The sequence below is a fragment of the Saimiri boliviensis genome, chromosome 5, assembly GCF_048565385.1.
Source record: "Saimiri boliviensis isolate mSaiBol1 chromosome 5, mSaiBol1.pri, whole genome shotgun sequence".
Taxonomy (NCBI): Eukaryota; Metazoa; Chordata; class Mammalia; order Primates; family Cebidae; genus Saimiri; species Saimiri boliviensis.
The window spans coordinates 51074403-51098978 of NC_133453.1; the positions used below are offsets into that span (position 1 = coordinate 51074403).

The 24576-nt window shown below is 36.5% G+C and overlaps 1 protein-coding gene across 1 annotated transcript in view; it reads right to left on the reverse strand.

The window, feature by feature from the left end:
- Positions 1-435: 435 nt before the first annotated feature.
- The window catches only part of WDR75 (WD repeat domain 75), a 35040-nt gene continuing 10899 nt past the window's right edge, over positions 436-24576 (reverse strand). The window contains exons 4-21 of the mRNA XM_039469944.2: positions 24003-24093; positions 20995-21119; positions 19380-19450; positions 17893-18012; positions 17029-17117; positions 13591-13749; positions 12605-12664; positions 12401-12516; positions 11140-11315; positions 9462-9619; positions 8397-8577; positions 7470-7564; positions 6544-6639; positions 5746-5915; positions 5125-5184; positions 1662-1808; positions 1185-1276; positions 436-781 (exon numbers count right to left, since the gene is read on the reverse strand). Of these exons, the coding sequence (XP_039325878.1) occupies positions 577-781; positions 1185-1276; positions 1662-1808; positions 5125-5184; positions 5746-5915; positions 6544-6639; positions 7470-7564; positions 8397-8577; positions 9462-9619; positions 11140-11315; positions 12401-12516; positions 12605-12664; positions 13591-13749; positions 17029-17117; positions 17893-18012; positions 19380-19450; positions 20995-21119; positions 24003-24093 (2211 nt within the window). The 3' untranslated portion in view covers positions 436-576. The remainder of the gene's footprint in view (positions 782-1184; positions 1277-1661; positions 1809-5124; positions 5185-5745; positions 5916-6543; positions 6640-7469; positions 7565-8396; positions 8578-9461; positions 9620-11139; positions 11316-12400; positions 12517-12604; positions 12665-13590; positions 13750-17028; positions 17118-17892; positions 18013-19379; positions 19451-20994; positions 21120-24002; positions 24094-24576) is intronic.

Genomic DNA, 24576 nt, shown 5'->3' on the forward strand with positions numbered 1-24576 from the left:
CTTTGGGCCAGACGATACTGAATTCAGAATTTTTCAGCCCATATTATTAAATAATATCCTCAACGAGGTTTGTGGAACACCACATAATCAACTCATCTCTAAATTTCTCTAAGAGAAATAAATACACTTAGAGGAATGAATCAGGACTAAAGAAACCTCACTCCAGCTCAGGTCATACTTGGCCACCAAATCAATTTTAGTATTAAACAATAATGTCAAGGAAGCCTTTTAATTTTCAAAACTTTTCATATCTCCAACCTGCAGCTAAGGGGACATATGCTTTATAGGTCAAGTCTCAGCTCTGCTGTATCACCTGTGAAGAAAATACCTACTTGTTTCATAAGGCTGATGTGTGACTCAAACTAAAAAAAATGAGATGATGTGGTATATGAATGATCCAGTAACTGTAAAGCCTGATGCAAATATATGTTCATATTATCAGTTTTTTAAAAAGCAAGGCTTGTTAATATTTATTATCTTATTTTTAGAACAGAAAAAGCATTAAAATAGATGTTTTTGGAGTATCAACATACAATCAAAAACACAAAGTGCAAGAGTCCTCCCCATCTCTGATGCCTAAAGGACAGCTATCCAGCTATAGTCTATTTTCCTAAATTTTCTCAGTTCTTTTTCTTCAGATTTTGACAACTGATGTATAATGTCTTCTCCTAAATCTGTGTTATTTGTCTCCTGGATCTTTTCGGTAAAGTCATTTTCTTCATCTGAATTTTCGCTTTCCTTTTCTTCTTCCATATCTACATCTTTAGGAATTTCTTCAGCACTTTAACAGAACAAAATATAAGCACTATTAAAAATGTTTCTAAACAGTAACTTTCTAATTTGACACCTATGTAAAAATATAATCATACAAAGTAAATGAAGAATCTTGTTACTGAATAAGTACACTTTAAAAATTATGGGTTATTTACAAAAGAGCAGGTATATTGACAAAAGTGTAATTTTCAATTATGTACCAAACACTTCAAACACACACATAAGAGATCTCTTTTCTGAAACTTATTTTCAATGTATTTTACTTGACTTAATAATCCCATAGCCTTTAAATTTATTTGAAAGCTTATGAAATAAAGAAATACAGTGGAAGAATACTCTTAAAAAGGATAAACACAAACCATCCTGTTTCATAAACAGAGTATCTACACCTGTCTTAAGAACTGCTTTACCTCTTAGTCTCTTTAGACAGCAGCAATGAATTCACAAACATGGAGCACAGGAAAACAGCAGACGGCAGGACATGGGCCGGAGTGTGAAGAAGCTGGAGTCAAACAGAAAACAGGGGTGCAGTTAAAAAGGTTATCCTCCATCGCAGTCTGTCCCTACAGTGTCCTCATGGAGTCCCTTTTATTGTAAATGCCAAGAGTGAAACATGAAAAGGCTTTCCCCATATATAAGCCAAACCACAGAAAAACGCATTTCCACTTTCCTACATCTATCCCAACAATCACCCCTATCCTACCCAAGGGTTGAGGGCAAAACAATCCCAGATCACAAGGCTAAGTTATTCAGTTTGTTAGTTATTTAGTTTGGGTATCAAAGTTGTATTGAATACAAATTACAGGTTGACTGTGTAAAAACTCCAACTTCAGGTGCTTTACATGCATTTGATCTGTTTCACATGGTATGCTTTCATAATTGCTTACCTCACTAATTGCAGGTATGTTTTCTGTTAAGGGTAGTTGTACCAGCTCATTCTCTGAAATTTCATTTAATTTTTCATCCTGCTGTTGCCTGTGTTTTCCCAATATGAAATAAAATGGGGTTGTGGGAAGACTTTCTTCTGCTAGCAGCTACAAGGAATTAAGACAAAGGCAAATTATGTCAGAAAAAAAGAAGAACTGCTTTTGACCTAACAGTAAGTACTACAAAATCATAAAAAGTCTGGGATGAAATGAACTTCACAAATTATCCAGCTAGTATGATTTTCTCATTTCACAGAGAAAGCAACTGAGGCCCAGCATCTCACTTATGAGAAGAGCTAGCACGGCACACTCAGACGTCAGAATTAAACATGCATTTACCACTGCTTCTTCACCAAATCCCACAGAAATGACGGGCAAAAGGGCTTTCAAAGGGCACACACTCAAAATGGTAGAAAATGAGGGAAAAGGCCTCAACAATGGTATGTTGGAAGCTGGAAAGCAGGCTGAAGGATGGTATCGAACTTAGTATAGCTGAGAAAGCACAATTCTAAGCTGGCTGGAGGGAAAGCCAAGAAGCATCCCAATTCATACTACAAAATCCTGCAAATGCTCAGGACTGGGTAATAATAGTGACCTTGGATGTGGGGTAAAAATGGTACTAGACAAACCAGATAGTCTGGTATAAAGTCTACTTAGAAAGCAACCTGATTCCTACAACTCCTCCTCATCCCCGGCAGAGAGCTCTATGCTTTTTTGGCTGGGTATGGGTAGCGGTGGTGGTATCTTCGTATCTAGGCAGTTGTACTTCATTTAGGGAGTTTTCAGAACACTGGCAGGCAGGTCTAAATCTTTCAGGCAAGAATGCAGAAGAATTTTTACATGGTTAATTTGACCAGCCTAAATAAGACCTAAAAATACAGCTGACCTTGGAATAACAAGGGTTTGAATAACACGTCTATGTGGAGTTTCTTCTGTTTCTGCCAGACCTGAGACAGCAAGATCAACCCCTTCTCTTCCGTAGCCAACTCGATGTGAAGATGAGGATGAAGATCTTTGTGATAATCTATTTCCACCTAATGAATAAGTATATTTTTCTCTTCCTTGTAAATTTTTTTTTTTTGAGATGGAGTCTCATTCTGTCACCCAGGCTGGGGTGCAGTGGCAGTGGTGTGATCCAGGCTCACTGTAACCTCCATCTCCCAGGTTGAAGTGCCCCCTAAGCAGGTGGGATTACAGGCGTGTACCACCATCCCTGGCTAATTTTTGTATTTTTAGTAGAGATGGGGTCTTGCCATGTTGGCCGGGCTGGTCTTGAACTCCTGACCCCAAGTGATCCACCTGCCTTGGCCTCCCAAAGTGCTGGGATACAGGCAATGAACCATCATGCCCAGCCTCCTTATGATTTTCTTAACATTTTTTTTCTCTAGCTTACTTTATTGTAAGAATGCAGTTTATAGTACACATAACACAAATAATTGACTGTTACCGGTAAGGGTTCAGGTTAAGTTTTGGGAAGTCAAAAATCACACACAGATTTTCAATCTCTATGTTGTTCAAGGGTCAATTGTAATGATCTTTGAAATTGTCTCCATAAATTAGCTCAGCTAGTGGAAGCCAGGGGATAAGTTCTGCACAGGCAGAGAACTTCCAAGTGGCTTTTTAACCCATTTTGAAATCCAAAGACAGCCAAGAATTGTCAGAATCTGATGAAAACTTCCAGATGAAAGGCAGCAATCAAAACAAACCAGAAACAAACAAAAACGTGATGGAAACAGACCATGAAAAAGAAAAGATTTGATGATAAAGATGAGGAAATCTTCCAGAAAACAAACAAAAAAATAGACAAAACAGTAAGAATATTGGAGAACCATTCTAAAAGGTCCAGCACTAAATAATAGGAGTTTTGGAAGAACAGAAAAAACAGAGAAAGAGGTAATTAGTTCCTCTTTAGTTCTCTACACAAAACCCGCCAAGGGGTCCTATATTTCACTCAGAGAAAAAGTCAAAATCTTTTCAATAAGGCCTACGTAGACCTCCATGTTTAAAATTACAAGCTGCACCCTATGCATGTAATTTTGGGGTAGAAAAACATGAACTGTCTTTTTGTCTATTCCCCATCCTGCCATAAATCTTATCACCTTCTATACTCCATATTTTAATTAATGCATGCTGTTAACTGTCTATTCTGGTGGACTGTGAACACCACAAGTTTAGAGACTTGACTACTGTTCTCACTACTGTATCTCAAGTGTCTAGCATGGTCCCTGGCACACAGTAAATAATTAATTTAAAAAACTGAATGAATCCAATGAAATTTAAAGGAAAATAAACAAGCCAAGTTACAGATAAAGGAACAAGAATATGAATGGTATTGGACTTCTAGTAATACTGGAAATTGTGAAATAATAGGACAATAATGTCCAAGTTCTGAGAGAGTGATTTTCAACCTACAACTCTATAATAATCAAGTGAAAGAGAATAAAAACATTTCCAAACATGCAAGGTCTTAAATTGATCTCCAATGCACTAAAAGAATGCTTCACTAAAGCAGGGGAATGACCAAAGAAGAAAACTATGCCACTAATACAGTAGAGGTCAAACATACCCCCAGAATGACAGTGAATATAGAGATCCTAGGATGACTGCTGTGTAGCAGGTTTCCAGAGCAATCAGTCCAGACTGAAGACAGTCAGAAGGCTCTTGGAAATAAACCTTCGTGACTTGAAAGAATACCTAATGTGTCTGAAAATACTGAGAGAAGACTTACACAACTTAGGTAGAATTTGGGGTTGAATTACTTGAGAACAGAAAACTAAGCAAATGAGAAAAAAAGGCAATCATTAACTCCAGATAAAATAAAAACTTGGTCACAAAAGGAAAAACGATCTGTGTATGACGATATAGCTTGGCTATGCATTGTGTTAACACAGCTATGACAATGACTACTGAACTAACCAATTTAACATTTACCCATATGGGGAAAATTGGGGAACAAGGAGGGAAAGTGTGTGTTGCATATATGCAGGCAGTGCTGATGTGAAAAAGGGGTAAAAATTCAGCCTCAACAGATCAGAGTTAACAGATCTAATTCTGAAAAACCTAAAATTAGAAACATAAACATTTCTTAAATTCTTAGAGATTCAGAGTTAAATAAAAACTTCAGCTAAAAGATTTGAGAGTGATTTTTTTTATGGTTAATGGCAGTAGTGTTGGAAAAGTGTTTAACTAAAAAGCCTTGCAAAAATATTTGACTAAGTCAGCAGCATATAATTCTGATATTATAAATTAAAACAATTTTAAAAGAGCACTAAATCTTTCAAAAGAGACACATCAGTTTGTAAGTGTATGGCTTTTAATTCCATCTTAGGGCCAAGTGAAATACTTTTCTCATAGCTGACTTCGAAAAGGTAATTGTATCCTTTTAGGGAGGCAATGCAGCCTGCCATGAAAGGCTAAATCATACCTGTTTGCTTGTTGGCGTGAGTTTTTCTTCTGGAGACTTTGTACTGAATGTCAATAAACTCTGAAAAGAGAGATCAATTAATTATGCAAAAGACAAACTGTAGAGTACAAATCTAAACGAGGTGTTAGACGGTGTTAAAAAACGGGAAGGTCAAATTTTCCATTTTGATTTGACAATGGAAAAGGAATAAAAGATTTAAACCTATTTAATAACTACTATAAGAGTTATAAGATTATGTCTGCGAGATACTTAAGAACTGGTAATGAATAAAAAATATAACTGACAGATGAAACTCAAGCCACCATTTTTTAAATTGCAAATCAAACACTAAAATAAAAAAAACAATGAATCATGCACTTTAAAGTATTTTCATTGTCTTCTGCTTTTCTGCCGTCAAACAGTTAACGTAAGCAATACCTAAGGAACCTCAAAGGTGTGGGGTAAAGTGGTAATACATTTACATTAATAATACTGCTGTACTGGGCATATTAGACAACTTTTTGAGAAATAATCCTTTAATGAAGCTATTTCACCTAGGAACAAACTCACACCAACAGTCATGGGCTATTTCTCTAAAATTCCATGTACAAAGCGATTGCCTTTTTTGAGCGGGGCAGTTACCTGTGATTTTGTTAGGAAGTAAAACTGGGATCTATTTAGCCACTGGTAAGCTTCTGAGGTGAAGGATTCAGGGACATCTCGTGGAACAAACACTCCCCACTGGACTTCCTCTCTGGAGATACCCTTTTGAATATACAATGGCCTTGGCTCACTAGGTTTAAATACAAACACTAGAGGGAAAAAACAAAGAGACAATAACATTTTGCGTGAAAAGGTTAGTTCCAGCCTCAGACAGGCAGATCACACTAATGCTGGGACTCACCCCATTGAGTAACTGTCCCAAGTCATGACTGTTTTAGGCTTTGATTCAAGAAGTATCTACTGTATACCTACTGTGGGCCAGACAGGTAAAAATGAGAGCTAGGAGGATGAAAGAGAGAAAGAAGAATTCCTGCTCCAGAGGCCAGAAACTACTGCAGAAGACAGACACCAAAATATTATTGCCATAGTATTTTGTCTGTAAGTACTAGAAATGTAGAAATTGCTTCAAGAACACAGAGGATGACCAATTACAACTTCTCAGGAGCCGCAGGGAATGTATCAAAGTGGTGAAATCTCTTGAATCTTAAAGAGTGAGTAGGAATTGGCTTATGGAAAAATGAGAAACTTATTGGAGCTCTCCTAGAACTAAATATGGATGGACACAATGACAAGGTGTTGGGGCAAGGAAGGGCCCTGCCTCAAGCAAAATGGCTTCCAATGAACGTCTGATTTGAAGGCACGTCTGACTCAAATTATATTAAGAAGAAAACTTAGGTCACAGATTTTCTCTTAGTACAAAGTGTGGTTTGTACTTACAATCTGAACCCACTGATGACTGAGAGACTGCAGCAATATTCTCTGAATTAGGATCAGGTTCCATAACTCTAACATTTAATTTTGCACTCCACTCTACTGGGGGGAAAAAAAAGGTGATTCACTTCTAAGGAAAGATTTACCAAAAGCTTTAAAAAAAACTTCGATTTTTCTCAGGAAGAGGAATCTTATGCTTCCAACGCACACACACACACACACACACACACACACACACACACACACACACACACAGAGAGAGAGAGAGACACAATGAAATTATCTGTGGAAGGCTGCATTAAAGTAAGGGGCCGAAAGGAAAATATACTGCAACTTCAGCACTCCTTGTACAAACCATGAAAAGATTATAATTTCATTAAAATTTATGTCTAGTGCTTTTGTGGACAGCAATGCTAAATGTGGACAGTATGTTAACCAGAATTAGCTGTAAAGAATACTGAAAAAAGTTATCACACACATTCATTACTAAGCAACTACCATGGCTTCCAAACATACACTCAAATGAGTGAAATGCCACTAAGTTCACATTTGTTAGGACTGTGATAGACTACATTTGAATATAAGCTGTCAGGGATAATGCAGATTAGTAGACATTAAAAATGAGCAGAAAACTTTATTCAAATTGTTATGAGGATGGGGAATATGGAGGGTTCCAGAAAGTCCCACACACTGAAAACAGTGGAAAAAGGTAAGGGTAACGGAAGCCAACTTACCAACAATTAAACAGTTAAAAAATGATGTCTATTACAGGCCCAGTATTTCCAAATTTTGGTGGCATAATATGTCATGTAAAAAACTGATTATTCCAAGTACAGACCTGAAGATATGATCCCTAAGTCCTAAAATGCCAAAGTTTAATGTCAACTCCCTATGTGCTTTGCCAGATGACTTTAGAGTAAAAAGTGTCTTACATGCACAACTCAGCAGATTCCAACAGCTAAGAATGCCATTTTCAGTAGCACCAAGTAGATACTTTGAACATGTCAATCTCCCAAAGCAAAGGTGCCTAGATTAAAACCACAAGAAGTTAGCAACAGTCAGTTCGAGTAAATTTAGTTACAAAAAACTGCAGGCTTCCAGCGGCTGTATTAGTTCTATGTAATGCAGATTTTTATATAGACACATATGCTTTTGTTTATAACTTTCTTGAAGAAAAAAGGTTCTAAGGAGTATAACAGGAAGGGTTTATTTAGTTAGTTATTTAATAAAATAGATCAGATGACCAATTCTTTAATACACTGTGCAGTATAACAACATGTAACAGAGAAACTGTATGTGAAATGTACAGAGTTATCTGACAAAAATCCTATTTTATCTTATTTACTGAGAAGATGAAAAAGTTCGATTTCAATTCTTAAGAAAGTTTTGCAAAGTAAATTCAGAATCAGACATGCTAGAAATTAGAGATGATTTCATTAGGTATCTGACTCTGTCCTTGGGCCCAACTACGTGAAGCAGTACCTCAAGATGCTTCTGCTGCTTTCCTGGGCGCCTCTCAGAAACAACGAGGTTGGCGCATAAAATGGTTTTTATGGGAATACACAGAAAATAAGATGGTTTGGATCCCCTGAGGCTTATGTATAGCTTGTTGTTATTTAGCACATCCATGAAAGATTCCGAAGAAAAAATAGGTAGGCCAAGAATTAAATGTTAACCTGAATTCAGAAATGATGGCACAGTTTGTGGACTCAGAATTACTGGCTTTCCACCATTTGATTAGCTGCTTGCCCCACTGACCTTCAGGCTACTTTTGCAGAAAGCATAAATGACTACTAAAGTTTTAAGACTTGTTTAAATAAGTTAAAAAATACTACATATTCTCCAAATGATTTACCTACCTTATGTTCCCAGCGCGTTGGCAAAATGTACATTTAAGTTCCCATGTTTCAGAATCCCATAGTGTGACTATTTCCTCAAAACTAACTGCTAGTAAAGAACCATCTTCGGAGAAGCAACAGTTAGTTGCTTGATACTTGTGATAACTACCAACAAAGTCACAGGTCCAGCCAACAGCTTTTTCTGTGGAAATATAAGCCACAATGTTCAGAAATGGTGGAAATGCTAGAGAACATTACAGTAATTCCCCCTAGTCTCCCATAATGTGAGGTTTCACTTTCTGTGGTTTCAGTTACGGGGGGTCAACTGAGGTCTGAAAATAGCTGAGTAAAATACAAGAAGATACTCTGGAAGAGAGAGAAAGGCAAATAGAGAGCATGCACATATTCATTTAACTTTTATTATACTATATTATTCTAATATATGTAATATTCTATTAGTTATAATTAACCTCTTGCTGTGCCAAATTTACAAAATAAACATTATCTCAGTTATGTATATATAGGAAAAAAACAGTATATACAGGGTTCAGTACTATCTGCAGTTTCAGGCATCAACAGGTGGGGGGTGGGGTTCTTGGAATGTATCCCCGACTGATAAAGGGAGACTGCTAAACAAGGGACACTATAAGCAGTAGGGATTAAGAAACAAAGATGCACACACACGCTTAAAAAATAAAATAAAAAAGGAACAAAGACAGAAAACAAAAAAAGTGTTCCCCACAACTTCTTTAAGTCTGAATTGCTACACAATACTGACTGTTTTGAAATTTATGCCCTCTCCTGGAGACCCTGAGCTCCCTCTAGTGGAGGAGTGAAAGCCCTTTTTACTTTATCCTAAAACACTAGAATAATCAGCACATGATTAATCAAGAATGCCATTTGAGAACAGATTTGAGGAAACGGGCATGTAAAATGTAATCTCTTAAATCTATTAAAATTAAGCAATATCCTGTAGAATTCAATAAAGTAGAAAATGTCCTCCCAGAATGGATACAAGTCATGAAAAAAAGAAATTAATTCCTAAAGTTGTGCACATGTTAAACATACCATATTTAATTAACTTACTGTATATATCAGAGTCATCTGTTAATATCCACACTTTGAAGTAACCATCTTTGCTAGCTGTAACCAAGGTGGGCTGTTCAGATTTTTCTGCATTACAGAAACAGAGAGCCGTAATGCAGTCTTCATGTGGCATGTGAATCTTGGTGTTAAGAATAAACCTAGTAGGAAGGAAATCATGAATTTATTCTTGCATGAGGACAAGGTGACGTATATAAGAATTTCTGACATGCTGTACACTTTACAATAACATCTTGAAGAACAGGCAACTGATAATTACCAAGAATGACAAACAATTGAGTGTTCTACCTCTAATGGCCACAGGATGCAAAGAGTTCTAATGTATTGCCTGTGCCCTTGTGTGACTTGAGAATATTACGTGTAGTAGTCAACTCACTGGTACAAAATGGGTGTACAACAGAGGTCACCAATCAATGATACTCAAAAGCCTACTACTTATATTAAACTCTGCAGGAAACTTGTACCGAACTTAGATGCCTGCCTACTTTCGAAAATAAAAAATGGAATGGCCGTGAAATGCTCCACTTGGGGCAAGGAAATATAGAAAGAAAACTACTTACTGAAACTGGCTGGTCATTATTTACTATTTTTAGCCACCTAAACGACCTCTTAAAGCTTGTTTTGAGCTTAGAGGGCAATGCTGTGAGTGAAAGATAACTAGGACTGTGTTCTTAAAAGAACATCAAGGCAGCATGGAGCTGTGATTTAAAAAAAAAAAACCACAGAAGTTATAAGAACAGTGACGGCCAGGTGCAGTGGCTCACGTCTGTAATCCCAACACTTTGGAAGGCAGAGGTGGGCGGATCACAAGGTCAGGAGATTGGGACCATCCTGGCTAACGTGGTGAAACCATGTCTCTACTGAAAAAAAAAAAAACAACACAAAAAATTAGCCGGGCATGGTGGTGCATGCCTGTTGTCCCAGCTACTTGGGAGGCCGAGGCAGGAGAATCGCATGAACCTGGGAGGTGAAGGTTGCAGTGAGCCAAGATTGTGCCACTGCACTCCAGCCTGGGCGACAGAGTGAGACTCTGTCTCAAAAAACAAAAAAAACAAAAAACAAAAAAAAAAAAAAAAAAAAAAAACCACCAGTAACCAGGAACAACTACTCAATCTCTCCGGGCCTGTTTCTTCACCTATAAAATGTAGACAACAGGCTTATCTTACAGTGTTCTTTTGAAGACGACAATGGGTACAAAGCTCTAAGCCAAATTCTTGGCACATAGCAAAGATCTGATAAGTGGTTATTAGAGAGCCACAGTGCGAGAGTGGATTCCTTTTCTAATCACAACAGCCATGCTACGATATGCTACACTTCCACCTCCACTCCCTCTTTGCCAAAGGCAGTATGATGCTAATGGAAGAGCAAGGGAACATTTGGATTCTCATCCTGGATTTGCCTAGAATTTGGTATTATGCCCTTGAGTAGGTGTCACTTCCAGGTTTCTTTATTCATGATGAGATGACATTATGACTTGGAGGACACCAAAGCTTTCTCAGAGCAGAAAGCTTAAAGGTTTTATTAGAGTAACACCTCTCCCGTATCTCTAAATCTAAAGCTTGTCAAGATGAAACATCTTCAAGACTGACAATTGAAACCGTAAAATAAGTGAAATATTTTATACTCTGAAATTAAGAAGTGGCTACGTAGATAGTATTACCCTTGCGTTTTCTTAGAATACATCCACAGTTTCATTTGCAATTCAAGCTCAGTTTCCTTTTCTTGCCGCTGTTCCACTGTTGCAAGCCAGTTACCAAAGCAGCCAAATGCAGCCTTTTTTAGTTCAATTTGGATCAGACCATAATCATTAATATATTCTTGCTGCATAATATCTAACTGATGAGTAAAAAAAAAAAAACACAAAAACCCAAAATGTTTATTAAGGTAAATATACAAATGTTACAGCATTCAAGAAATGATCATTACATCCAAGACAACTTCTGTAATCTATAGTAACGGATTTTTAAAGGTAATAATGAACTGTTACTATGGACAGCAAAATTGCTATTAAAAGGGGATCACATTACATCGCATCAATTTGGTGGTGATTATTCAATGACCTTGAATATTAGAGATTACTAACATGGACTATATGATACAACAGAACTGTTAATTTATCGTCGTGCTTTTCTTTTGTTTCTAAGAACAAACAGCTTTATATAATCTCAAGGCTAGATTCTCCATCACTAGAAATAAGCAGAACAGAAATAAACCTACAATCTTCAAGAAATGAAAAAAAGGCAACCAATGTAAGTAGGCCAGCACTTATTTATAGTTGTTTTAAAAAGTCTCATTTCCTTGCCAATACTAAGTAAATAAAATGCCTACTATTATGTGTACTAAATACCTACAATTTACAGCCATTGTACTTGAGATAAGCATAAAAAGATTAATAGACTTCCTTTTTTGAGGGGTCTAAAGGCCGTGGAAAGAAAGAGCTAGTGTCACAGTTGCTATGATAGAGATTTGTAAAGAGTCCTGTGGGGCATAAGACGTCTGGATTGCACTTAACAGGACTGGAAGAAGTGTTCCTCTTTACACTGAATTTTATCTTCAACATGTGAATATGATAGTGTTTCTCCACAAAGCAGATACAAATTTGTATTGTCAATCTACCTGTTTTTGTTTCCTTTGTTGTGACTCAAAGGCACAGATGTATGGCAATAGCTAAGAGGAGGGCATTCTGAAACCAAACAGAGACAGCAAGTGCAGGAGTGCCAACTGCTTTACATGTAATCTGCAACTGTGGCCTCAATGGAATTATGCTCTAAACAACTGAACTAAGTAACCACGGATAATTCTATGTTCAAGTAAACATATGCACAGGATCTTGTTTGAAAAGCTACTTAACAAATTGCTTGACTCCAGTGGTGGTGTAAAGAGCTTTCATTAGTTTTAAGGCTAATGGATCAAAATCTTACATTGTATAACTGTTTATCACTCTGGAGAGAATAAAACTGCAGGTGGCCAGGTTTTCCATTTAAAACCAAAGCTTTTGTTCTTGGATCAATCATCAAACCAGTGAAGATACTCCTATCTGCAGAAATGACAAATAAAGGTGAAATCAGAGAAATATGTACTCTTTAAAATGTACATGATTCCAAATCTACTGAGTTCTGCAATACCTTTTACTAGGCCTTGAATTACTGCAGATGCCTCAAGATTTCGATGAATAATCGTGATCTCTGTGGGAAGAAAAAAATAGGCATTTAAATATCAATAGATTAGAGAAAGTCTGTCCAACCTGTGCCTCAGGGTGGCTTTTTATGTGGCCCAACACAAATTCATAAACTTTCTGAAACATTATTATTTTTAGCTCATCAGCTATTGCTATTGTTAGTGTACTTTATGCACACTAACAATACAATTCTTCCAATGTGGCTCAGGGAAGCCAAAAGATTGGACACCCCAGGATTAGGGCTTCAAGGTGAAGGAGTCAGTTGAGTTTATATCATTCTGAAATATACCAGAATATAAAACAACCCATTAAGTTCAATTAACTCAGAGTACTACTAAAAATCAGGACTGTATTTTGGGATTTAGTTGAAAATCTAGAAGTGGGGATAGGGGCTTTTCTGTTGGAGTCTTGCCACTAAATGGCTTGCTCACAGTTAAGTTCTTTTGTGAAAGAAAAGGAAGTGGATTTACAAAGACACCCGAGTCTAGGCTGAGTAGTCAGTGGATGAACAAAGTCTTGGAAAACTACAAGACTACCTCTATTTGTATCAAATCCACAGGACACCCACCCCGAGATAATGGCTGTATCAAAAGAGGATCTTGCAGTCTTCTTTTGAAAATGCCAGGTTTATGAAAGCACCAATGTCCTCTTCCAGACCTTCCCTTTACCTTCCCATGTCATCCCACGCTAACAGACTTTGAAAATGTAAGCGGCACATCAATAGCCAAATACACTTAGCTTTCATTTTATAAAAGTAATTCTCACAATGCTGAATTCTGGTGATACCTGTGGGTAGAAGTAATGAAAGGCAAAGAAGGCTCATTACATCTTATACTATTCTAGGCTTTAGGGTTGTTTATTCTCTGTTCCCTACAGATGCTAGCTAATTTATGGTGTTTATAAATTTCCTCACAATAAAAAACTTAGACTTACTATTATCAGAGTGAGAAGTACAGAATAAATCTCCTGCAGGCGAGACTGAGATGTGTTCAATAGTAGCTCCTAAACGCGGGAGAAACTCCTTATTCTTCTCCGTTGCATCGCGCCACTCGACAAGCACAGATTCACGACCGCCACTCAGCAGACTGCTGCCTTCACATCCATTTCAAAGAAATTAAAAGGACGGTGTTTGAGGAAAAGAGAGAAAGAAAAATATAATTCACACATTGATTTTCCCTACCATATTAGAGAAATAAACTCATTTAAAACTATAAAAAGTGTCCTCATATCTTTTAATATACTCTCAAGACAAATGATCACAGGTTGAGGAATTTTTTTTCCAGTGATACCTAATTAGTTTGTTGCTGACCAACTCTTCTGTTGACCACTAGAAAAGCTGGACAAACAAACAAACATCTTTTAGGCCAAGTTAGCTTCACTGATAAATTTTTCTAACATTTAAGGAAGAAAGAAAGAAACCAATTTTACATGTAACCAAAAGAGTTTACATGTAACCAAAAGATGACACTTCCTAATTTGCTTCACAAGATCTTCATAATACTATACCAAAAAAATTATATAAATAAAAAAATACAAGCCAATTTCATGACAAATGAAAATTCTCAAAGAAAATACTAGCAAACTGAGTCCAATGATATATTAAAGGGATATCATGTCATTGCAGAGTTTACTGCAAGAATGAGAGATTACTTTAACAGTTGAAAAACAAATTAATGTAATTAACCCCATTTACACAAAGAAAGGAATAAAATCATGATTATCTGAATAGATGCAGAGAAAGCAAACGACAGAATTTTATACTCATTCATAGTAACTTCTATCAGAAACTCAGAAATGGATAGGACCTTTTGAATCTCATCAAGAGTACCTCGATAACATCTATAGCAAGCACCACACTAAAAGTTAAACTATTGAAAACTTTCCCTTTGTTATTAAGAATACTATTACCACTTTGATTCAACATTAACTGGATGTCCTAGTGCACTGAAATGAAACCAGAAAGACTTAAGGATTGGAAAGAAGGAAATAATCACTTCAGTGTTCATAGACAGCATGACTACATCAAGGCATAGCCAAAATAGTTTGCAGATAAACTTTTAGAATAAGTAAATTCAGCTGATTATAAGAGAACTATGCAACAACTTTATTTTTTAAAACCAGCAAGCCAATTAGATTAAATAAAAATTACTATCAAAAGACCATCAAATGTCCAGTGAAAAATATAGATGAGAACCCTACAGAAAAAAAATCCTAACTCACGGAGACAAAGAAGACCTAAAAAGTGGGAAACATTTATTATGATTAGATTAAAACACTCAATACCATAAAAATATAAATTCTCCTCAACTTGATTGACAGCTGTATTGTCAACACGGTAGCCACCAGCCAAATGTGGTCAATTAAATTTAATAGTCAGAAGACAAACAAAACCCTGGAAGAGATTATCTTACTGGCGAAATGGATACATAAAGATTTCCTAGGACACTGTTTTAGACTGTTTTCTCAAAAGTATTCCATCAAATAATCATTTTTCATTCTTTCATGAATCTAAAACGACTGGTTTTAAAGATCACTGGTTTATAATGGGGTTTTAATAAAATTTTCTAAAGCTGCAAACTGATAAAATCTAGCTAAACATAAGACTAAAGGTATGTAAAGTTGTAATGTACACAAACAAAATTAAGTTTAATCTGATACATACACATATATAATACACTGTGCATACAGTTCATATATGCCTCGTTAATTTTCAAAAACAACTAAAATCTTTCTTTTACATTTACATAGCTATTTTTTTCTATTAACTCATATCTATACAGTCAGTAAGGACATTTTATTGACAACTACATACTGTAACCATTTTCTCATTTAAAAATATTTATGCTACTGGAAATATAACATCAAGAATTCAACTCTTGGCCAGGCGTGGTGGCTCACGTCTGTAATCCCAGTACTTTGGGAGGCTGAGGTGGGGGATTGCCCGAGGTCAGGAGTTCAAGACTAGCTTGGCAACATGATGAAATCCTGTCTCTACAAAAAATACAAATAATTAGCTGGGCATAGTGGTACGTGCCTGCAGTCCTAGCTACTTAGGGGGCTGAGGGGGAAGGACTGCTTGAGCCCAGGAAGTCAAGGTTGCAGTGAGCTGAGATGGTGCCACTGCATTCCAGCCTGGGTGACAAAGTGAGACCTTGTCTCAAAAAAAAAAAAAAAAAAAAAAAAAAAAGACCCTGTCTGGAACATATACAGATGTGTGCATATAGATACCAAGCACTCACTAGCATTTTAGGGGTGTGGAGTGGGAAGGAGGGTGGAGAATACAAATGAACAACCTACATTTTTTTATCTGCAGGGTTAGGTGAATTCTTCTTCCTTTTCTGTCTCAACTCCCACGTCACAACTACACTCCTGTTGTTACTCTAAGTGACAGGTTGGATCCTGCCTCCATATGCTAGTCATTGCTCCACAAACCATAATTGGGCTGAAGGTGCCTCCTATTTCCTGGGGCTTCTGGGCATTAAACCCAAGTTACCCTGTAAGGATCCCACAGCACATACTATCATCTAAGACTTATCCTGTCAGTCTCCAGGAAGACCTGTAGAAAGAAAAATCACTTTTCCTGCCTTTTCATTTTGTAGGCACACAATCATCTCTAGTATGTAGTAGCCTTCTTACAAGACCAGTCACGATAAACTGACATGACTTTCACCACATGGGTGTGAGGATGCTAAAAGTAAACAAAGATAAGATGTGCTTCTCCATACTTCTGTTGAAGGCCATCTTACTTTGAAGGTATTTTTACTCACTATAGCTACACTACACAAAGCTGTGACAGAAGTCATGCAGCTTAAATGAAACGATTGAAATTAATTTAAAATAGTGAATGTTAAATAAAGCCATGTAAGTTAAAAACAGGAGCTTTAAAATCAGAACCAGGTCCAGATCCCACCTACTTGCCATGTGTTAGGCAAGTTAATCATCAACTCCAAGTCCTACTTCCTTTACCTGTAAAATGGGTATAATGCCAATCATTTCCTGGGGTCAATGATTAAATCAGATAATGAATGTAAAGTGTTAGAATAGTCATTTGCACCTCATAAGCTACGGTTATGGACCACACACACTTAGCTACGGAGCAGACATACCTTCAAAAAGCCATATAATTTAAATAAGTTCTTTATGTTAACAACAGAGATTTTTATCACAAATGTATACTTTAGAACTTTGAAGGGCTTCAAAACCTAAAGTCTACTGTGCTGAGCAAAGCCCAAACTGCAGAGGTAATACACAAGTGTTTGCAATTCATTTGGCCTACGCAGCTTTAAATCTTCCAAACTATAAATACAGTGAATTAAAATATTTGATTAATATACTTCAAAAGTTCATTTTAATAATTAAACTTGCACTTACCTGTCACTGAAAAAGCCAAATCCATAACTATATCATGGTGCCAATGTAAACATGTATATGTGTATTTCTTTTCATCATAAAAATTCCTCCTGTTGGAGAAAAGTGAAACTTAATTTGACCATAGGTTTAAGTTAGGAAAATGACAGCATGCCAAACATAATAAACATAATATATGCCAAATATTATACATCATAATATGAAGCTTTCTGGTCTTAACGTGCACAGTTTCTATTTCTAACCAGAGTGACTGACTTCTGTAAATGTGATGTTCTCCTAGATATTCACTATTGTCAGTCTTTCCATTTTGGAAAACGGCAAACAAAAAAAGTTTTCTTCAATAAAATGATTATAGGGTGGGGTGTGGTGGCTCATGCCTGTAATCCCAGTACTTTGGGAGGCCGAGATGGGTGGATCACGAGGTCAGGAGATCAAGACCATCCTGGCCAACATGGCGAAACCCTGTCTCTACTAAAAATACAAAAATTAATTAGCTGGGCATGGTGGTGCGCATCTGTAAATCTAGCCACTCAGGATGCTGAGGCAGGAATTACGTGAACCCAGGAGGCGGAGGTTGCAGTGAGCCAAAATCGCACCACTGCAGTCCAGCCTGGTAACAGAGAGAGACTTTGTCTCAAAATAATAATAATAATAATAATAATAATAATAATAATAAATAAATAATTATAGGCAACAAGAAATTTTTTACTCAAGCCCAAGGTTAGAATTCTAAAACAGTAAGAAATGAAAAGCACATAAAAAAAGGAAAGGGAGGCTGTTTCCTTGGACCCAGAGACAGTCCTGTTCTGCATGACTAACATAAAACAGTATATAAATGATCGCCATGCTCTTCATGAGTAAACTGACCAAAGACGAATTTTGCCATCCATGTGACCAGATGCTATGCAGTCTTCCTTTGGGTGACATGCTACACATGTAAAATTGTTCTTAGCATGCTTCTTATTTCCTGATGATGATAAAGTAAACCTAGGAGAAAAAAAAATTTCCCTTAATTGTTAAAGTCTCCTGGTAAGTGGTAATGTAGTTAAGAAGAGAGTTCCCAGCAATAGCGACCAAAATTGTAGAGCTCAAAATTCAATGAATATAAATGCAGGATTTTTTTTAAAAAGAAAATTTTGATTAAGAATTAAGCATTCAAGCCGGGCGCGGTGGCTCAAGCCTGTAATCCCAGCACTTTGGGAGGCCGAGGCGGGTGGATCACGAGGTCGAGAGATCAAGACCATCCTGGTCAATATGGTGAATTCTACTAAAAATACAAAAAACTAGCTGGGCGTGGTGGCGCGTGCCTGTAATCCCAGCTACTTAGGAGGCTGAGGCAGGAGAATTGCCTGAGCCCGGGAGGTGGAGGTTGTGGTGAGCCAAGATCGCGCCATTGCACTCCAGCCTGGGCAACAAGAGCGAAACTCCGTCTCAAAAAAAAAAAAAAAAAAAAAAAAAAAGAATTAAGCATTCTGTTTTGTAAACATACACTAATATACAATATAAACTTCACATAACTAATATTCTACCATAATAATTTATTTATGGAAGCCACTGACATTTAAGTCAAGAAAAGACAGTCCTTTTAGCGATTTATTTTTGGCCTGGGCAAAGCTTGTTCAAATTTCTCACTGAACCTAAGTTTTAGCATGAGGCATAATCAAACCTAAGACATTAGATCTGAGACAAATGGCTAATGCATCTGAAGGGACAAATCCAAAAAGATAAATCTACTTGTTATAACACCTAGCCTATTTCCTATTCTTTGGCTGAATACCTGTCAATCTTCAGGCTCTGAAGAAGTCAGGATCCTTATTACACTAAAAAGAAAGCAATCTTGGCAGGGTAAAAGGGAAGAGGGGGTTATTACTTTTGAATAGTAACTACTCAATGCTTAGCACTAGCTGCTCTAAATATGTCAACTTATTCATCACTATACCTCTGTTAGGTAGATATTATCTCCATTTTAAATATGTGTTAAATTGAGGTGCACTGGGGATCAAATGGACTAAATCTGATCCAATTTAAACTTACATATCCCAAAGCTTAGATTCATTCCTACATCCCTAAAATGGCAATGAGAATCACGTGGTGAAATCTTGTCAAAATACACCCAACTGTGACTCCAAGAATGCAGACTAGAATTTAGGTGTATGGGGTTTTTGGCTGGAAAAAGCTTCCTAGGTTTTGGTGACCAATGTTATGGTTAAAAACTATACCTCCATACTTCATGGTCTGACAGTCCCTTGTAACATGAAAGTAGGAATAGCCTTGGATTACAGGTATAAGGAAGAAATAAAATGGTAACAAACTCTTGAGGGAATAAAATAAAGTTAATAAAAAAGAATTCTTACCTTGATGTTGTTTTCTTTTTGAAAAAATAAACAGACAAATAAAAGTCCCGTACTGCAGCAACATATACTCCCTGGTATTTCAAAGAGAAGATAAACATTCACAAATATAGTCAACTCTCTTTAAAAAGAAACATCCCCTCCCAACAAAAATTAATAGTAACTTTGTTAAGCTGATAAGAGTATATTAATATAAAACAATATATTCTACTTTGGCTGTAGAAAGAATAATCATACTACTAAAACAATGATAGAAAATTAAAAGATGAACTTAGGTCCTAAATCCTAAAACTAGACTCTCAAGCTTAAAGTACAATGATTAAATTTTTTTCCCCATTAGGAATAATTTATATACACCAAAATGCAACAAATATACATGTTTCACATACATGTATATCTATATAACCACTGCCACAATCAGGATCTAGAAAATTTCCTTCCTCAGAAATGCCCTCTCCTTCCTCTCTACAGTCATTCCTCAATGTCCCCAACCCCACCCATCTGTTTAGCTCACCATAGCTTATTCTCTGCTTGTTGTAGAATTTCACGTAAATAAAATGGTAAAATATACACTATTTTGTGCTTGGCCTCTGTGGCTCAACATCATCCATTATCGTTTTGACTTTCATCCATGTTCTCATGTGTGTTAGCTCCTTTTTAATGCTGAGCAGCATCCCATATTCAACAAATTTGAATGTCTATCATATTTATTTGGGTTATTTACATTTTGGAGCTACTATGAATAATCATTCTTGTACACATCATTTTGTGGTTATGTTTTCATTTTTACGTAGGAACGGAATTGCTGGGTAAATGTATTTAACTTTGCTCTATATCCTGTCAACGTTAGCTATGCTAGTGGACGTTAAGGTGGTATGTTGCTATGGCTTTAATTTGTGTTTAATTGATGACTAACAACACTGAAGAATGCTGACATTAATGATGTTAAAAAATTTTACTCTAAGAAATGAACTTTTTTCAGAATAATGCCAAAATAATGCTACAAAACTAAAGGCTAAAGAAACATGCCCCTACAGTCATGGGCTTTTCATAGCATTTGATTTTAAAAGAGTAAAGTAACTGTTAACAGGGAATGGCTAAAGAAATCGCAAAATAAACATCAGTTATTATTTATGAAAAACATGTTAGTATACACACATGCTGCAATGTTAAGTGAAAAAAAAAGATAAAAAGACTTCTAATCTTAATTCTTTTTGGGAAAAGTTATTTTATGAATGTTAAGAAAACAACCTAGAAAGGGATTCTTCAATTATCACTGGTGAGATTATAGGTTTTATTTTCTCATTATATTTTTCTGTAACTTTCAAATTTTCTATAATGGGCATATTAATTACGAACAGAGAGGCCATATTTTCTAAAGATACATAGTCGAAGAGAGTTTACAAAGGCAATAGGACAGAATACACAAAAGTAAGGATGACTCCAAAAAATCTATACCATAAATACATGCTAAAGCAATAAAGAGACTTCTTAGTTACTAATAAAAATATAATAATTCAAGGGAATATAAAATCACTGTAACATAAAGTGCCCAGAAGAGACACTACAGGAAAGAAATTTTAGGTACAAAACAGAAAACCAACAAAACAAAGTTTACCTCATTTCCAAAGGCGATGCACTTGGGGGACTGGTTTATGTAATCCAAAACAATGGACAGCTCCTTGGCTTCTACTTCCTGGCTTGAAGATTTTGGCAGTTTCACTGAAACCAGCTGAAATATATCTAGCCAAAGGAAGCTATATTAATATAAAGCTTCTCTAAAGAGAATGAACATGTGCATTTATTCATATGAAATTTTTTTTTTTTTTGACAGTCTCACTCTGTCGCCCGTGCTGGAGTGCAGTGGCGTGAACTTGCTCACTGCAGCCTCTGCCTCCCAGGTTCAAGCAATTCTCCTGACTCAGCCTCCCGACTAGCTGGGACTTCAGGCATGTGCCACCAAACCTGGCTAATTTTTGTATTTTTAGTAGAGATGGGGTTGGCCAGGCTAGTCTCAAACTCCTGACCAAGTATCTACCCGCCTTGCCTCCCAAAGTACTGCAATTATAGGCGTGAGCCACTGTGCCTGGCCCTGTGAAACTGCCAATCAGTATTCTAGAATTTATTCAACACCAAGATAATAATTCTAGGTTAATCTTGAACAAAACATAATTTAAGGTTAGACTCTTTGTTTGAATTAATGAGTTTTAGTGGAAGTCTAATGCCATAAATCATGTACATAAACGCCCCAAATATATAGAACTAGAAATCACCTTGTGTCTTACTGGTGCATTTTACATTCCAAAGTACTAAGTTAAATGTTAAAATGGAAAAGGAATATGAATGCTGGTGAAGTAAGTAGCCAAAAGCAATAAACCACCTGAGAGTTTTCAGAAATACTATCTATGATGGGACTGCCATAATATTTACAGGATAAAATCTCCTTTTCTGTAATATTGGCACATTCTTTTCTTTATATCCCTTTAAAAAATATCTCTTTAAGGTTTTTTTTTTTTACTCAGAGTAAAAGCAAAAGTCCTTCCAACAGCCTATGATGCTATATATAATCTATTCTCCACCGCTCACTCCCACCTGCCTCCCTTCTCCGATATAGCTGCACAGCCCTTATTCCTCTTATTTAATATTTACTCCTCCAATGCTGCCCATTTCCCTGCCCTGCTTTATTTTTCTACAGACCACCTTTCATCTTACTGTATCGTATAACTGATCCAGTTTACTATTGGGACTTACTGTGTGTTTTGTTTTGTGCAATCATAACAGTATCTAGCACACGGTGGGTGGGTGCTTAATTAGGTGTTGAATGACTATATGACACTTAGTCAAGAAATAACATGTAAATAAAAGGCTAATTTATTTTTAAATGAGAGAAGTAACTGCAACATGATTTTTTCCATCAAAAATAGCATGTAAATAAAAGGCTAATTTGTTTTTAAATTAGAGAAGTAACTGCAACATGATTTATTCCGTTTTCTATCAGAGACTCTGGTTTTGGGCTGTGGAACATGAACAATACAAAAAGGTACACATACATATATATGTTTTTGTATTTGAGTATGAGAGGCCAGTGGTGCAGTAAGCAAGGCAGCTAGCACAGGGGAACTTTTCAAGCCTGAGTGACATTTATGTAGCAGCAATCCAGATTTTCATATGCTGGGTGCCCATTATATGCCAAGTACTGAAGACTAATAATACATCTCCTTATGAGAAGAATTTAGATTACAACACAAGATCTTTAGATCAGTAGTTTTCCACCCTGTCTTGCACATTAGACACAATTGGGAAATTTTTTCAGTAAACAACTAGTCCCCAGCATATAGAATCTTATTAAACTTAAGTTCTTTGCATGATTCCTATGTATAGTCAGTGTTTACACTCATGGATAAAAAGTTTTGCTACAGCTACTGGCAACTACTTTTCCAATTGAGGAATCACGGAGTGAGTATAGGAGGTTGTTACCAAACATGAGCAATGAGCAGAATCACCTGGGGTGATATTAAAAACGCAGATTCCTAAAGTACATCCCAAACCTAGTGATCAACTGCCAGTCAGGAAGAGTAGGAATCTGAATTTTTCATAAATATGTGAACCAATACCAAGAATCTACATATTCAATAAATAAAACCAAAATTAAACATTAAAAAGACTGCTATGTTTGAAGCAGTCATCTGGCAAGATGACTTAATTATTTTTAAGAACGTTGCCACCTCTAGAACATTTTTGAAATATCCTTTGGAGGTGGTTTAGTGATCCTCCCACCTCAGCCTCTGAGTAGCTAGGACTATAGCCACCATGTCTAACTTATTTTTCTTTTTAGAGACAGGGTCGTGGTATATATTGCTCAGGCTGGTCTCAAACTCTTGACCTCAAGCATTCCTCCTACCTTGGGCTCCCAAAGCACTGGGATTACAGGTGTCAGCCATCATGCCTGGCCCCACTAACCATCTTAAAGCTGCTTCATATTCTTCATTCTGAACAGAACTATATTTCATGGAGGATACCACAGAGTATGGTGGCATTCTTGAATTTGGGGATCAGAAAATTTCTTTAGATATGTCCTTATGTCACTGTTCTGTTTGATTAAATTCTATGATAAAGGACAATTATGTCATCACTGACAATATTACAGGAATTCCTACAATGCTGATGCATGGCAGTTTCAATGGACCAATGTTTCAAAGACAGTGAAAATGTAATTAATAACTTAGTCACACTATTATTCTTAATACGAACCAATTTTCTTTGCCATTTCCTACCCTGACTCAGGAGAGTAAGAAGTGTTCAACGATGGATAAAATGATAGTGATGCTTAAGAATAACAGATTTAAGTTGAGAAGGCAAACAAATTCTATCCACCTTTGCAAAGCAGATTTAAAATTTGAGCTTTGCAGTCTATTATTACAACCATATATAAAATAATCCTTCCCTCACTGCGTATTTCAGAACTCATACAAAGCTTCTCCAAATAAACACAATAATGACAAAAGCAATTTAAATGCCCACTCTAAAAACTGTTAGCTTTAGATTAAAACCAAATGTTAAATTTTGAGGAACTGTAAAATGTAAAGAGCCACTCAGTGCCATATATAGTAAGTAATTATACTATACCTGGTTTTTCTTTATTTACTGTAACAAAGACAGAATCCTCAGCTTGGGCAACAGTAAACAGGGCATGAAGTTTACATCTAACTATGAAAGTCTGAAAGATAAAGAGCACCACAGTGTTTACTGCCTGTTCCCTCCAGTAGAACATAAGATCCATTAGCGCAGGGATTTTTATCTGTTTTGCTCATTGCTGTATTCCTAACATAAGGAGAGTACCTGGCCTACAGAAGACAACTGCTTTGTATTTGTGAAATACCCTCTCAAGTTATTTACATACAAATATGATTCTTTTTAATGGCTGTATGGTATTGTATTGAATGAATGTATCATAATTTTAACTGATACCAAGGTCATATTTAACTTTTTTCCTGCCGTCAACAATGTTATAAGGACTACAGGAGAGTCTTAGAGGTTAGACTGCTGGAGCAAAACGTGTTTACTAATTTTAGTTTTGTTTTTTTTTGAGACGGAGTTTTGCTCTTGTTGCCCAGGCTGGAGTGCAGTGGCGCGATCTCGGCTCACCGCAACCTCCGCCTCCTGGGTTCAGGCAATTCTCCTGCCTCAGCCTCCTGAGTAG